The sequence below is a fragment of the Myxine glutinosa genome, chromosome 5 (assembly GCF_964187855.1).
Source record: "Myxine glutinosa chromosome 5, kmMyxGlut1.1, whole genome shotgun sequence".
In the NCBI taxonomy this organism is placed as follows: domain Eukaryota; kingdom Metazoa; phylum Chordata; class Myxini; order Myxiniformes; family Myxinidae; genus Myxine; species Myxine glutinosa.
The window spans coordinates 3898763-3915533 of record NC_136265.1 but is presented as its reverse complement, the minus strand read 5'-3'; the positions used below and the strand labels follow the sequence as shown (position 1 = coordinate 3915533).

The following is a 16771-nucleotide window of genomic DNA, read 5'->3' as shown; positions in this document are numbered from 1 at the left end:
ATTAAGGCCAGAAAGTCTTCCTTTAAAAAAGTTAGGAAATCCTTGCTGCTTCAAGATGCTATTGAGTTCAAGAGAAGAAGAGCTCAAGCTCAGCGGGTAATTAAACGTGCCAAGTCAGAGTCTTGGCGAGCATTTTGTGCGTCTATTAATCCGGACACCTCCATTAGTTCTGTTTGGTGTAGGGTTAGAAGTATGTATGGTAGGAATGGTGGAGGGTGGTCGATAGCTTGGTTGGTCAGCAATAACGCCCCTGTTTATTCAAGCCAGGAGAAGGCCTCTGCTTTCGCGTCCTTCTTTTCAGATCAGTCAGGGGATGATCCTGTCGATTCAGAGTCAGGTGAGGCCAAGCGTCAGTTTGTCTCCCAGCACAAAGGCATTCTCTGTGATGTGAGCCCGGATAACTCCACGCTTAACATGGATTTCTCTCTGGGTGAATTAAAGCATGTCATTTCCAAGTCCCAGAATAGTGCTCCTGGCCCTGATTCGCTCACTCACTCTATGTTCAAGCACATGGATGATAGTGTCTTGGAAGTGTTTCAGGTGTTGATCAATAAGGTCTGGGCTTCAGGTAGGCTCCCTGGTGCGTGGAAGCATTCCATAATCATTCCTGTTCTAAAGCCTGATATTTTACTTAGAAAAGAATAATCTGCTTAATAGATGTCAGAGTGGATTCAGGAGGGGTCGGTCCTCTGGAGATCATATAGTCTCTCTGGCGAATGACATTAGGAAGGCTTTCATCGGCCGCGAGTCGGTGCTGGGGGTTTTCCTTGATATTCAGAAGGCCTATGATTCTGTCTGGAGGGACGGTCTTCTGTTTAAGATTCACCAGTTAGGCATCAGGGGCAGACTTTTCTGGTGGGTCCGTGATTTCCTGTCTGGCAGATCTTTTCAAGTGCGTGTTGGTGCTGCTCTGTCCTCCGTGTTTCTCACTAAAAAGGGTATTCCTCAGGGTAGTTGTATTAGTCCCACCCTTTTCAACATAATGATAAATGATGTTGCCTCTCTTCCAGGGGTGCAGGGCAATTTGTCTTTGTTTGCCGATGATATAGCTATCTGGGTTCGGGGCAGGAACTGTGCGTTCATCTCCAAGCACCTTCAGGCTGATGTTGTCAGTATTGAGCAGTGGGCTGCAAAATGGGGTTTTGCCATCTCTGGGCCTAAGTCTAAGCTTGGAATCTTTACTCTCAAGAGAAAGGTTGAGGACGTCAGATTAACAGTCAATGGCATGGCCCTAAAAGTCTCTCTGGTGGTCCCCTTTTTGGGGGTGATCTTTGATAAGGGCTTAACCTGGAATACCCATTGTGCCAAACTTGTAGCTAAGTGCTCGAAGGGTCTCAACCTTCTCCGTTGTATCTCGGGTACTTCTTGGGGTGCCCACCAGGATAGCCTCCTTATCTTGTACAGAGCTCTAATACGTTCGCACTTTGATTACGGGTGTCAAGCCTTTTGGGACATGTCCCTGTCCATCCGGAGGAGGTTGGAAGGAGTTCAGTCCAAAGCTCTCCGCATATGTCTTGGTGCCTTTAAAAGCTCTCCAGTGTGCGCTCTCCTGGTTGAAGCGGGTGAGCTGCCTTTGTCATTTCGATGGGAAGTGTCTATTCTGAAATATTGGTCCAAATGCATTTCCTTCGGGGTAAATCATCCTGGCAGTTCTCTGTTCCTGGATTGCTGGGAGTATCATGCTCTCGGTAATTTCCGTCGGCTTCCTCCTTTTGGTCTCAAGTGTGTTAGGGCGGTTAAAGGGTTGGGGTTGGATCTCCCCCCCGGTTAACTCAGCCAATAAAGTGTCCCTATGGCCGCCTTGGACCCTCGTGGTTCCAAGAATTCACTTGGATTTACAGAGTATGACAGACAGGGACAATCCCGTCGCGACAAGTAACATGGCTGTGGAATTCATCCACAAGTTCTGGAGTCAATCTCTCCATGCTTATACAGATGGCTCCAAAGATCCGGGTCTTGGCCGCACTGCGGCTGCCTTCTGCATCCCCGATGTGAAGGTGACCAAGGCTTTCAGGCTTTCAGACCACCTGTCGGTATTTTCGGCAGAACTTCATGCAATTGTTTTGGCTCTTGAATGGATTATAGACTTTTATCCCATCAGCGCGGTCATATTTTCCGACTCCCTCTCGGCTCTGATAGCGCTTAGGTCGTTCCAGCCTGGCAGTAGGAACGAATTGGTTCTTGAGGTAATTCATCTCGTAAGTTTGGCCCATTGGAGGGGCACGGTCGTCGATCTATGCTGGGTCCCGGCCCGTGTGGGCATTGCAGGCAACGAAGTGTGTGATCAGGCGGCCAAACGCGCCCTCAATCTGGACTTCGAAACCCCGGTTCCGCTAGGCCAGGCAGACCTCTCTAATTTAATTAAACAGAAAATTAATGTTATATGGCAAATTCAGAGGGACTCCTCCCCTAAGGGGAGGTGGTGTCACAAGGTGCATCCATCGATCGCGTCCTTGGGGCGTCTCCCCGACCCCCTCGCAGGGAGCAGTCTATCTTATCTCGACTAATAATTGGACATTGTTTTCTCAATTTTTATCTTCACAGGATCGGGTGCCATCCCTCGGGGTGGTGCGATCGGTGTAAGGTTCCCGAAGATCTGGACCATGTTTTTTCCTTTTGTCCGCGTTATAATAACGCCAGATCTCGTCTTCAGCTTTCTGTCCGCGGAATGGGGATCACGTGGTCAGGTCTGCAGGAAGCCTTTTGCTGGCTGGATCTGAAACATCCTGGGTTTTGTAGAACAGTTTTAAAGTTTATCAACGAGACGGGGTTAGCAGTGTGAGGCTCTAGTCTTTCTCGTGTTAACCTCCCGGTTGGTTTGTTTGGATGTTAGGGTGCGTGGCGTATATAGAGCCTCGCGGCTCTGAAAGCGCCATTAAACCTCAAAAAAGAAGAAGATGACAGGCTGAGTCAACCCACCTGGTGTTAATTGAACGGCAACAGGGGCTTGAACGAAGGACCCTGAAGACAGACAGATACCTGAACTGTTAACCCAACACCAGGTCACGTGGTTGGTGCATATTGTATCCGAAGTCCATCTCTCTGACAGCTGCAATTGCAACATTTCACGGCGGTCATTGCGCATGCGCATGGACTCGATATGGCGGTTCCAGCCTCGAGCGAACCTTTCGATTCGTTCAACTTCAAGTACGGCCCTGTCATGGAGGAAGATTCGTTCGCACAGGTTTGTTTGGTGTACAAATCGTGTGTACATGTACCACACCACGAGTTCCTTTCCCGAAGTTATTTTTCTTGGGGCCGATGTAATATATAAACGTGGTTGTGTGAGGTATCACGTGGGTCCACATGGACGCAATTCACGAGGACGGATAAGACAAGGAAGTGCAACACAGATGGATGTGATTTGTCCCATCGTGCCTTCGCTATCCACAGGTAGACGATCCAATTTTACTTAATAACACATAATGGGTGGGGTGGGTGTAGTGCAGGAGGGCAAGGAAGGGAAGGAAGGGGGGGGGGTGAGTGGGAGAGGCGGAGGTGCGGGAGCACAGGAGGTGCAGGAGCAGACGAAGAGCAAGAGCAGAGGAGGTGCCGCAGGAGCAGAGTAAGAGCAGTAGCAGAGTAAGAGCAGTAGCAGAGAAAGAGCAGTAGCAGAGTAAGAGGAGTAGCAGAGTAAGAGCAGGAGCAGAGAAAGAGCAGTAGCAGAGTAAGAGCAGTAGCAGAGTAAGAGGAGTAGCAGAGTAAGAGGAGTAGCAGACAATGAGCAGTAGCAGAGTAAGAGGAGTAGCAGAGTAAGAGCAGTAGCAGAGTAAGAGCAGGACCAGAGTAAGAGTAAGAGCAGGAGCAGAGGCAGTCACTCACAGGGATATCAACTGATGTTTTTTTTTTTTTTTTTTTTTTTTTGGGGGGATCGAGGCTCGTGAAAGAGCTAACATTTACTTCACAAACAAATCAACCAGACAAACAAAATATATAAAAAGAGGGAGCGGAAGACAAGATGGGGAGAGAAGGGGAAGCACACAAACACAACATTTGAGAGCAGGGAGCAGTGTGGGAGGGAGAGGGCTTGGGGGGAGGAGGCGTGGGAAGGGGTGGGGGGGGGGGGAGAGGAGGGTTGGGAGAAGTATAAAACACAAGGACACCAAGGACTTCCAGGAAAGAAGTTGGTATTTCAAAAAAGTGGAATTGTGGTGAAATTAGCGGGGGTAGAAAAGATCAAGGTTTTGGATGGGGGAAGATAAGAGATGGTGTTGAACAGCTGTTTTAAAGACCTGGAGGGTGGAGTGGGATTGAAGAGAGTGAGGGAGTTTGTTCCAGAGGTGGGAGAAAAGAGGAATGAAGGAGTGAAGGTGAGCAGAGAGTCTTGATTTTGGCAGTTTAACCACAAGAGGGTTGCAGGCAGATCATGTGCGACCTGTAGGAATATTTGGGGGACAGAGCCCAGAGAGAGCTGGGGGGGCAAGGCCAGAGAGGAGTCGGAAGAAGACGGAAAGACCACCAACCTGCCTGCGGTGAGTGAGTGAGAGGCCTTCGGAGTTAGCTTCATCGCGGGAGATTCCAATGATTCTGAACGCTTTGGTTTCAACAGCGTGAAGACGAGCTAGGTGTGAGGCAGGAGCACCGGCCCAGAGGCGAGAGCAGTATTCCATTGAGCTGCGGATGAAAGCCTTGTATGTGGTGAGGAGCTCAGGTGTGCCAAGGAAGGACTTCGCACGACGGAGGATGCCCAGTCGGCGACTGGCTTTGGAGGCCAGATTTGAAATGTGGTTTTCCCAGGAAAGATCATGGCAGATAGTGAGACCCAACAGTTTGAGTGACAGAACTTCTTGGAGAGGATTATTCAGAAAGTGGATGGGAGGGTTGTCCAGTCCATCTTTTCGGAGAGACATCCTAACAGTGTGAGATTTGTCAGGATTGAAAGACATGTTCCACTTGTTTGCCCAGTCTGTGATTTTGTCCAGGTCTGCAGAGAGTGAGGAGGCTGCAGACTGCCGATCTGAGGGTTGAGGAATGGAGCGACAGAGAGTGGAGTCATCAGCAAAGAGATGGAGAGGATTTTCAAGAGAGTCAGAGAGATCATTGATACAACAACACAACAACATGCATTTTAAAGGCCATTTTCCCTGCTAGAGCGGGGGTTAGCCTTGCGGTCCCCATGACAATCTTCTCCATTTTGCCCTATTTTCTGCATCTCTCCTTGTTAACCCCCTTGCCCGCATTTCTTCTTCCACCATGTTTAGCCAAGTCTTTCTCGGTCTTCCCCGTCTTCTACTTCCTTCTACATTCATGTCCATCACTCTTCTCAACCAGTCACTTTCATCCTTCCTCAACACATGACCAAACCATCCCAACCTGTTCCTCTTCACAGCATCAATCACAGGCTCTATTCCCATCATCTTTCGCAATTCATCATTTGTCTTCCTCTCTCTCAACGATACTCCGCACATCCGTCGAACCATTCGCATTTCCACCCTTTTGTTGGCTTAATTATTGTTGTTGGCCCAATTAAGAGATCATTGATGAAGACCAGAAAAAGCAAAGGGCCCAGAACACTTCCTTGGGGAAATCCAGCCTGAACAGGAAGAGGAGATGAGAGAAACCCATTCAGGGCCACACGTTGACTACGACTAGAGAGGAAGTCCGCCAGCCATGCGTGGAGATTTCCATGGATACCAAAAGAGGAGAGTTTGGTGAGCAGAGCGGGGTGCCAGACCGTATCGAAGGCACGTGATATGTCAAGGGAGACAGCTCTAATTTCCTGTTTGGCATTGAGGACCTCCATCCATTGTTGAGAAAGCAGAATCAGCATGTCCAGAGTAGAGTGTCCAGGTCTGAAACCAAATTGATGAACAGAGATCAAGCCATTGGAGAAGAGGAAAGATTTCATATCTGAAGCAATATTATTATTGGTAGCATATCTGATATTATTGGTTCACGAGTTGTCAAGTGACCGCGATATTCGTCGTGTGTGTGTGTGTGTGTGTGTGTGTGTGTGTGTGTGTGTGTGTGTGTGTGTGTGTGTGTGTGTGTGTGTGTGTGTGTGTGTGTGTGTGTGTGTGTGTGTGTCTGTCTGTCCGCAGCATAAACTACCCGATGATATCATCCGATCTTGATGAAATTTGGGTGGGAGGTTGATATCATGATCGAGTTGTGTCCTGCCGAGATTGGGCGTATTGCGCCCATTGTGGGCGGAGCCGCGCCCGAAAAAGATGTCTTTTTGGGGGTAATCGAGTTCAAGCTCCATCCTCTCCGAGGGGTTTGGTGGAATCTGACAGGGGTTTCGGTATTTGGTTCGGCCAATGTCACGTTTCTAGCCCCACGGAGCTCGATTTTTAATTTTTTTTTTTTCATTATTTTTATTTATTTATTTCTTTCTTTCCATTTCATTTTTCACCGAATTTTCGGTATTGTGTAGCTAACTAACCTCATAACTGATTATACATTATTTTCTATCTCATTCCAAGGTCAGTAACCTTCGTTTTGACATTTCCGGGCCTGGCCTGTCCGGGCCCGTTTCGGTTACAGTCCGTCCTTTTGTCATTGAACACCGCTCGCTTGTGAACCATCGTCGTCTCCTGACTTGTTTATATTTACACATAAATGTGTATGAACTGCACATTCACCTTTACATGAAACCCTCATATACGACACATTAACAATGTAACCACAACCCAACTTCTTTCTGTTTTGCCAATGTCCATACACTCCTCTATCCCCACATATACTGCTCTATCCCCACATATACTCCTCTATCCCCACAAATACCACTCTATCCCCACAAATACCACTCCATCTTCACATATACCACTCTATCCCCACATATACCACTCTATCCCCACATATACCCCTCTATCCCCACATATACCCCTCTATCCCCACATATACCCCTCTATCCCCACATATACCGCTCTATCCCCACATATACCGCTCTATCCCCACATATACCGCTCTATCCCCACATATACCCCTCTATCCCCACATATACCCCTCTATCTCCACATATACCCCTCTATCCCCACATATACCCCTCTATCCCCACATATAACCCTCTATCCCCACATATAACCCTCTTTCCCCACATATAACCCTCTATCCCCACATATACCTCTCTATCCCCACATATACCCCTCTATCCCCACATATACCCCTCTATCCCCACATATACCCCTCTATCCCCACATATACCCCTCTATCCACACATATACCCCTCTATCCCCACATATACCCCTCTATCCCCACATATACCCCTCTATCCCCACATATACCCCTCTATCCCCACATATAACCCTCTATCCCCACATATAACCCTCTATCCCCACATATAACCCTCTATCCCCACATATACCCCTCTATCCCCACATATAACCCTCTATCCCCACATATCTATCCAATCTTCTCATTAACAAGTCAGGAGACAACGATGGTTCATGAGCGAGCGGTATTCAATGACAATAGGACGGACTGTAACCAAAACAGGCCTGGACAGGCCAGGCCCGGAAATGTCAAAACGAAGGTTACTGACGTTGAAATGAGATATAAAATAATGTATAATCAGTTATGAGGTTAGTTAGCTACACAATACCGAAAATTCGGTTTGATTCCGACAACTTTGAAAATTTGACCTTTGTGACCTTCAAAGGTCAAAGGTCGAAGATTCTGAAATTTGTTGGAAAACTTGTATTTCATGATGTATGTGATAATATAAGATCATGTATGACATTTCACCCCATCAGGAAGCGAACAATGTAATAAAACCATCAAAAATCGACGTTTCTAAATTTCGTGACCTTGTGACCTTGACCTTGGGGCGAAAATGAAAAATCGAGCTCCGTGGGGCTAGACACATGACATTGGCCTCACCAAATACCGAAACCCCTACAGGTCAGATTCCACCAACTCCCTCGGAGAAGATGTAGCTTGAACTCGATTACCCCCAAAAAGACATCTTTTTCGGGCGTGGCTCCGCCCACAATGGGCGCAATACGCCCACTCGAGGCAGGACACAACTAGATCATGATATCAACCTCCCACCCAAGTTTCATCAACATCGGATGATATCATCAGGTAGCTATGCTGCGGACACACACACACACACAGACGCACACACATGACGAATTTGAAGGTTCTCTTTTCAATGCCACGTTATTAACATACAGGGTCTTCACAATATACCTTTCCAGCTCCATCTAATAGGAAATCCCAGCTAATACAGGTGTGGATCCTCTTGATGACACGGTGATCCTCCACAACACTTAACATCGTCTGTCCACCTTGAGATCTCATCTGAATCGATGTGGTGTTTGGAAATTACATTTTTACCTGTGCCACCGAAGTTGGCCTGTCTGTTGTTTTCACCCCTGTCTATCTCTGTCTGCATGCCTCTGTCTGTCTGTCTGTCTGTCTGTCTGTCTGTCTGTCTGTCCCATTCCACCTTCTCAAGAGTTATTGATGGATTCAGACTAAACTTGGTGGACAGGTTGGGTGTGTGGCAAGGAAGAATTGATTAGATTTTGGTGAAGATCCAGCTACGGGTTTTTTTGTTGTTGTTGTTGTTGTTGTTGTTGTTGTTTTGTTTGTTGTATACAAGATCGAGGCTCGTGTAAGAGCTAAATTATTATTTTATTTTTAAGTGATTCTTCACCATTGAGAGATGGGGCCAAAACGATCACGAGTTGTGACGAAACCAAGTGGATGAGTTGGTTAGGCAAGAAGAACCCAAGCAATTCGATTTTGGTTCAGGGTCCGGATCCATATCCGACCTGCCAGTGCACAAAACATAAACTGTTCAGCCTACCGAGTTCCGTTCTACTTTGGAATGCCATATTCTTCACCTGCTTTATTGGAGCTTATTCCTTGATTTTCATACCGATTCCACCTTTTCCATACCACCTTCCCTGGATTGTTTGTACGTTTTGTGACACGGCTTTGATTTGTAAGTTTGCGACATCTTGTCACTATTGATCCCGGCTCACACACCTGCTTTTCTGAAAACAATAATTAACTATTCCTATTTGTCTAATTAAATTGCTACTCAGACCACACCTGTAGGAGGACACGATAGTGTCCTCAGAGTGTCCTCAGACATGATAGTGTCCTAAAGACCCCGAGACTACGCATCAGCCAGATCATTTCCTCCAGTAATTGTACTTTAGAGGGAAAGTTTATTATTATTATTATTATTATTATTATTATTTTTATTTTTTTATTTTTTTTTGTATACAAGATCGAGCCTCGTGAAAGAGCTAACATTAATGACAAAAAAAGTCAAACCGACACATAAAACATATAAGGGCAGCGGTAGACAAGATGGGGAGAGATGGGGAAGCACATAAACACAACATTTGAGAGCAGGGACATCGAGAGATCTGTGGGAGGGAGAGGGCTTGGGGGGAGGAGGCATGGGAAGGGGGAGTGGGGGGTGGGGGAGGTATAAAACACAAGGACACTGCAAGGACTTCCAGGAAACAACAACAACACAACAACATGCATATTAAGGCCATTTTCCCTGCTAGAGCGGGGGTTAGCCTTGCGGTCCCCATGACAATCTTCTCCATTTTGCCCTATTTTCTGCATCTCTCCTTGTTAACCCCCTTGCCCGCATTTCTTCTTCCACCATCTTTAGCCAAGTCTTTCTCGGTCTTCCCCGTCTTCTACTTCCTTCTACATTCATTTCCATCACTCTTCTCAACCAGTCACTTTCATCCTTCCTCAACACATGACCAAACCATCTCAACCTGTTCCTCTTCACAGTGTTACGGACGCGGTTTAGATGTTATTTTGACCGAGCGGTTGGTATGACCGCGACCGAACAGTTATTCCCCGACTAGACCCCGATTCCACCCAGACGTTGACCAAATCGCGCTATGCTAAATCAATGATGGAAAGGACACAACGACTGGGAAAGATGAAACGACGCAAGGGGTACAGTTCTCAAGACCTCCGGAGGAGGGTATAATTACAGTGGTGGAGAAAAGGGGGTAGATTACACGGCAGAGTGAGGTAAAAGACACAGAAGAGATGGGCACTTAATTACCGTCTTATCAAATCCCAGACAGACCACAGACAAACGGAACAAGGCTGACTTACACAGGGATTGATGGCAGGAAGGGACAGGTAGTCGATAGCACAAGGTGCACCTCGGCTCGGGGACAGGATAAAGCACGGTCCAGTCCAGAGATGCGGGGAGGCCTCAGAGCGCTCGGAGGGTACGTCTTGCTTGCTCCAAGCTCAGCACGCATCTGACGTCACCTCCCTCTCCCTGCGCATGCTCAGCGGGGAGTGACACGCCCTTGGCTGGTTGGCTCCGCCCCACTGGGGCCCGGTCCACCGCTTCCATTGGGTGCGGGGGTTACCGGGCTCCGCCCTTGACGAGGAGCTGACAGGGAGCCCCTATTTGGTAACCCCGTCGAGCACATGTTCGATGGCAGCTCGTTGGGAAGGCCTCATGCCCTCCCAACACCCCCTACCAACCAAGCCGGAGTGAGGACGCGCACTCCCTGTGCACGCCGTTGCTGTTGTTGTTGCTGAACCGTGAGGAAGAGCTGCGGGGAGGTATTGGGAGGTCCTAAACTTCCTAACGGTGCCATACAATCACATTCTGGTGCAACGAAGGGTCAGAATTAATGGAAACGAGTCCTTAACTGACATAGACTAAGAATAACTAGCAAGATGTCCTATAGTTGTCTACATGAGATGCGGTGGACCTGGATGCGACATTTAATGGGGGAAATAGGGGGAGGTCGGGTCTACAGAGTGTTGTTTACAGAAAATGGGACTAGGGAATGGGGGATTGGGGATAGTTGGGAAGTATTGAGGAAATAGGGGACTATTTACAAGCGGATATGGGTGGATGCAAATCCCATATCCGCAACAACAGCATCAATCACAGGCTCTATTCCCATCATCTTTCGCAATTCATCATTTGTCTTCCTCTCTCTCAACGATACTCCGCACATCCGTCGAACCATTCGCATTTCCACCCTTTCCAACCTTCGTTGCTGCTCTACGTTCATTACCCATGTCTCGCTCCCATAAATCATAACACTTCTCACACATGCAGCATACACCTTTCCCTTCAGCTTCAACGACACTCCCCTCATCATCAGCACGCCACTCAATTCCCGAAACTTCTTCCATGCACATCTCACTCGAGCAACCGTTGCCGAGTCCGATCCACCTTCTCCATTCAGCATGTCTCCGAGGGAGCAAAATGTTTTCACACCTTCCAGCTTCACGCCGTCTCCAAGATCCAACTCAACATTTCCTCCATCTGCAGCTCCCTCTGTGCACACCTTACATTTGAATGTAGCTGCCACACTGGTTAATGACCCTCTCAGACCACTACATTTTTGATGAACCCACTCAGCGCACATTGTACACTGAATGGAGTTCACTCCGACACCCTTCCTACACACAGCACAGGGCCACTTCCCAGTTCTTTCCACCTCACCACATGCTTTACCACTTGCCATCACCTTCGTCTTTCCGATATTCACCTTCAGACCTTTTGTCTCCATACATTCCTTCCACGTGTTCATCTTTTCCTTCAGTCCATCCATACTTTCCGCAATCAACACCAGATCATCTGCATACAACAACTCCCACGGTAAACCCTCCTTTACGTTCTGAGCCAGCACCTCCATCGCAGCTACAAATAGTAGTGGACTTGGTACCGACCCCTGATGCACTCCCACCTTCACCTCAAACTCACCACTGTTCCCGTCCTTTGTCCTTACAGCTGTGCGCGCTCTTTTGTACATTGCCATCACTACTCTGATCAACCATTCCTCCACTCCTAACTTCCTCAATGCCCATGTCAATACTTTGCGTGGAACCCGATCGAATGCTTTCTCCAGATCAACAAACCCAAGAAACAACTTCTTCCTCTTCTCCATGTACTTCTCCTGCAACTGCCTCACAATGAAAAGTGCGTCTGTCGTTCCTCTTCCTGGCATAAATCCAAACTGCATTTCGTCGATCTTCACTTTCTTCCTTATCCTCCTCTCCAACACCCTTTCCAATACCTTCATTCCATGCTCCAATAACTTTATCGCTCGGTACGAGCCACACTCCAGAGGGTCACCTTTCCCCTTGTATAGAGGGACGAGGGTACTCAGTTCCCAATCCACTGGAATGCGGCCTTCTTTCACCACCAGATTACAGATCTCTGTCATTCTCTTCACACCCCAACTTCCTGCTGCCTTCAACATATCTCCCACAACTCCCGTCGGCCCTCCCGCTTTTCTACCCTTCATTGCTTTTATCGCTTCCTCAACTTCCTTCTCAGTTATCTTCTCTGCCGGTCCTAAAACTGGGTTACTCTCTATGTTGCCATCCCATTCATTCTCTGTATTCAACAGCATTTCCATATATCTTTTCCATCTTCCTTTAATTCCATCTGGGTCGACAACGATTTGTCCCACTTCATCCTTCAAGCAGCTCACCCCCATCACATCACACCTCTCTTTCGCTATCTGCTTTGCAATCCTGAATACTGCTTTCTGACCCTCTTCCGAATCCAAGCGTTCTCCGAACATTTTCCTACATGCCTCCTGCGCCTTTGCTACCTCTTTCTTTGCAGCCTTCCTGGCTGCCTTATAACTTTCATGCTCTGCTGTTTCTGCTCCCGTACCCTTCGCCTTCTGCCACTCCTTGAACTTCTTCCTCTTCTCGTCAATCCTCTTTCCAACTTCATCATCCCACCACCATATTTCCGAGTGCCTCGGTGGTCCTTTTGTCCATCCACATACCTCACCAACAGCTCCCAAAAGACTAGCTTTCATTGACATCCAACCACTTTCAAGCTCAACCACATCATCCTCGACCTTACTCAGCCTCTCTTTTAATGCCTCCCTTACTGTCACCTCTTTCAACCTCCACACCTTCATTCTCGGTTGGTACTTCACCCGCCGAGCTCTCCTCGCACCTTTCACCCTGACGTCGCAGACAACCAAGTGGTGCTGTGAAACAGCCTCCTCCCCCGGGATCACCTTTGTGTCTCGGAGGTGCCCCCTATCTCGCCTACGCACCATCAGCTAGTCAATGGTTGTCGTCGACCCACCTGATGTGTATGTAACAAGCGTATTATCCCCTTTCTGGAACTGAGTATTACAAATCAACAAATCAGCTCCATCAGCAAACTCCAAAATCCTTTCACCTTCTCCATTTCTCACACCATATCCGTAACCCTCATGAACTCCGTCAAAACCATCCATACTCCTTCCCACATGTCCATTTAGGTCTCCTCCTACCACAACAACTTCCTCATCTTTCACGTTTTCCATCAGCTTCTCTATCGCACACCAGAACTTGTCCTTCTCTTCATCGCTCCGACCAACCTGCGGAGCATATCCCGAGATGACGTTCACCAAGAGCTTTCCAATCATCATTTTCACCATCATCAACCTATCACTCACTCTAGTCACACTCACCACACTGTCTACAAACTCCTCAGAAAACAGGACACCAACACCATTCACGCCCTCCAGGCACCCTTGCCACACAAACTTGTATTTCTGTCCCTGCCTACCCTTCACCATTCTCACACCACTTCCCTTCCATCTCGTCTCTTGCACACAACATATGTCCACTCTTCTTCTGACCAATACTTCCACCACTTCTCCTTATCTCCCTGTCATTGTCCCTACATTCCATGTCCCAAACCTCAGAAACCGATCTCCACTTCGGGCTGTACCCTGCCCACATGTAGTTGTAATTGTCATGGTTCTCTTTTTGAGGCAATGTTTTTTATGGCCGGATGCCCTTCCTGACGCCAACCCTCTTAGTCGCCTCCTACGACATGCAGGGATACGGCGTACCTATTCTTATCCAGGGTACACACTGGGAAACGTTTAAAACATGGAAATCCTGGGGGGGGGGGGGGGATCACCGCTGCGGTTTAAACATATTTCAATAAATATTTAAACAAAACCATGAAAACAATCCGGGAAAAGTCTCTAAGTGAGAACGTGGATTTGAGAAAGCAGGAGCAGAGGTGAAAGAACAAACGAGAATATAGGGGGCGGGGCACAAGTCGAGACGAGGAGGCCGCACGAGACACCAGGCCGCACGAGGCGCGGACAAAGAAATGACTGATTACACACAAATTTGCAACAACTACAAAACCAAAACCAAATAGAAACACACAATAACACATACACAACAAAATACGCAGCGGAAATTTGACAAAGAAACAAACGGGAAAACACTCGAACTTTGATGCCGTGGAGAGATCAAAGCAAGCCCCTTCGCTCGAGGGACCGGAAGCAGTACAAGGACTTCCAGGAAAGAAGTTGGTATTTAAAAAAAAGTGGATCTGGGGTGAAATTGGGCCCAGAGGCAGGAGCACCAGCCCAGAGGGGAGAGCAGTATTCCATTGAGCTGCGGATGAAAGCCTTGTATGTGGTGAGGAGCTCAGGTGTGCCAAGGAAGGACTTCGCACGACGGAGGATGCCCAGTCGGCGACTAGCTTTGGAGGCCAGCTTGGAAATGTGGTTTTCCCAGGAAAGATCATGGCAGATAGTGAGACCCAAAAGCTTGAGTGACAGAACTTCTTGGAGAGGATTATTCAGAAAGTGGATGGGAGGGTTGTCTAGTCAGTCTTTTCGGAGAGACATAGTGAGAGTGTGAGATTTGTCGGGATTGAAAGACATGTTCCACTTGTTTGACCAGTCTGTGATTTTGTCCAGGTCTGCAGAGAGTGAGGAGGCTGCAGACTGCCGACCTGAGGGATGAGTAATGGAGCGGCAGAGAGTGGAGTCATCAGCAAAGAGATAGAGAGGATTTTCAAGAGAGTCGGAGAGATCATTGATGCAGACCAGAAAAAGCACAGGGCCCAGAACACTGCCTTGGGGAACTCCAGCCTGAACAGGAAGGGGGAGATGAGAGAAATCCATTCAGGGCCACACGTTGACTGTGACCGGTGAGGAAATCCGCAAGCCATGCGTGGAGATTTCCATGGATACCATAGGAAGAGAGTTTGGTGAGCAGAGCGGGGTGCCAGACCATATCGAAGGCATGTGATATGTCAAGGGAGACTGGTGGTTTAGGTGTGCTATTAGCCTATTGATTAAGAAAATATTTTATGATCATTATTTATTTATTTTAATTAAGCAATTGATCAATCAATTATTGCACACCTCTGCCTCCCAATACAATCTCTATGCGCTCGAGGATGTTCTTTATTTATTTGGAATGGGGGCGGTGTACTTTGAATGTATCTGTACTTGTTTGTTTTCAGGTTTGGCTGGATTCCCATGGACGCTATTTTGGTGCATACATTGGTGGATCCTGGGACAAAGTTGATGCGGGAGTGGAAACAGGCCACAGAATATATGATCGCAACAGCGGTAACTCTCACATGTCGCTGCCGAACACATGTGATCATGGCCTTTCTCACCGGCCTGTTCCCTGCTGCCCTGTCCCTCACTTTCCTATCTCTTGCCTAGCCCGCGCCTCACCTCCCTGTTCCTTGCCGCCCCGTTCTTCATTTCCCCGTGCCTCGCTGCCCCTTTCCTCGTCGCCCCGTTCCTCGCTGCCGCTTTCCTCGTCGCCCCGTGCCTCGCTGCCCCTTTCCTCGTCGCCCCGTGCCTCGCTGCCCCTTTCCTCGTCGCCCCGTGCCTCGCTGCCCCTTTCCTCGTCGCCCCGTGTCTTGCTGCCCCTTTCCTCATCGTCCCGTGCCTCGCTGCCCCTTTCCTCGTCACCCCGTGCCTCGCTGCCCCTCGCCTCGTCACCCCGTGCCTCGCCTGCCCCTTGCCTCATCGCCCGTCCCTCGCTGCCCTTTCCTTGCCGCCCCAAGCCAGAAATTCACCTATGGATATCTATCTATAATTCCAGTAATCTCTGTGTGTATGTGTGTATGTCTGTGTGTGTGTGTGTGTGTGTGTGTGTGTGTGTGTGTGTGTGTGTGTGTGTGTGTGTGTGTGTGTGTGTGTGTGTGTGTGTTTGTCTGTGACCGCTGTTTCTCGACAACCACGGGTCCGATATACTTGAAACTTGCCAGGTATATTGCTGGGGACCCGAGGATGTGCCTTTTCAAGGTTTGAAATTAATCGGACAAGTGGTTCCCAAGGTATGGTCACCGTACTCGCAAGCCGTTCGCTTTGGCTTTGCGAATGGACCAAACCATTTCATGTAAATAGAAGGGGGGTTCTACCGTACTCGCAAGCCGTTCGCTTTGGCTTTGCGAATGGACCAAACCATTTCATGTAAATAGAGGGGGGGGGGGGTTCTGTGGTCGTTACTGCCACGTGGTTTCAAAGTTTTTTTTTGTTGTTGTTGTTTGCACGCATGTTTTTTTGCACCCACGTACGGGCACGCCCTAGTAAAAATAATCCAGAGTTTAGAAACACCTTTTGTTTCTTCGATGTGAAATTTTTTCACTCTTCACCACTCTGTAATATCCAACTTACCTTGAATGGTCCTGAGTAATACCAACCAAGATGTAGGAGCTCATTCTCAATACCAATCACAACAAACTTAGTACAGAACAAGTGCGCCATCAGACGAAATTAAATGAAAAAGCAGCTTACTGCCCACATGACATGCTCCTTGCTCAGTTGCCCACATGACATGCTCCTTGCTCAGTTGCCCACATGACATGCTCCTTGCTCAGTTGCCCCCATGACATGCTCCTTGCTCAGTTGCCCACGTGACATGCTCCTTGCTCAGTTGCCCACATGACATGCTCCTTGCTCAGTTGCCCACATGACATGCTCCTTGCTCAGTTGCCCACATGACATGCCCCTTGCTCAGTTGCCCATATGACATGCTCCTTGCTCAGTTGCCCACATGACATGCTCCTTGCTCAGTT

General features: G+C 48.2%; 1 protein-coding gene across 5 annotated transcripts in view; it reads left to right on the top strand.

Annotated features, from left to right (window-relative positions):
* Window positions 1–2540: 2540 nt before the first annotated feature.
* The window catches only part of ALDH16A1 (aldehyde dehydrogenase 16 family member A1), an 89811-nt gene continuing 75580 nt past the window's right edge, over window positions 2541–16771 (top strand). Inside the window, exons 1-3 of one of the 5 annotated variants that reach the window (XM_078777504.1) lie at window positions 3102–3184; window positions 14649–14941; window positions 15200–15308. Coding sequence is in view for 3 of the 5 variants with exons in the window: in XM_068117943.2 (XP_067974044.2) it covers window positions 3101–3184; window positions 15200–15308 (193 nt within the window). In the remaining 2 variants the exon portion in view is untranslated. Of the gene's footprint in view, window positions 3185–14648; window positions 14942–15199; window positions 15309–16771 lie in introns of all 5 variants that reach the window. The other 4 variants (XM_068117943.2, XR_013623395.1, XM_068117945.2 and 1 more) reach the window with 4 other exon arrangements.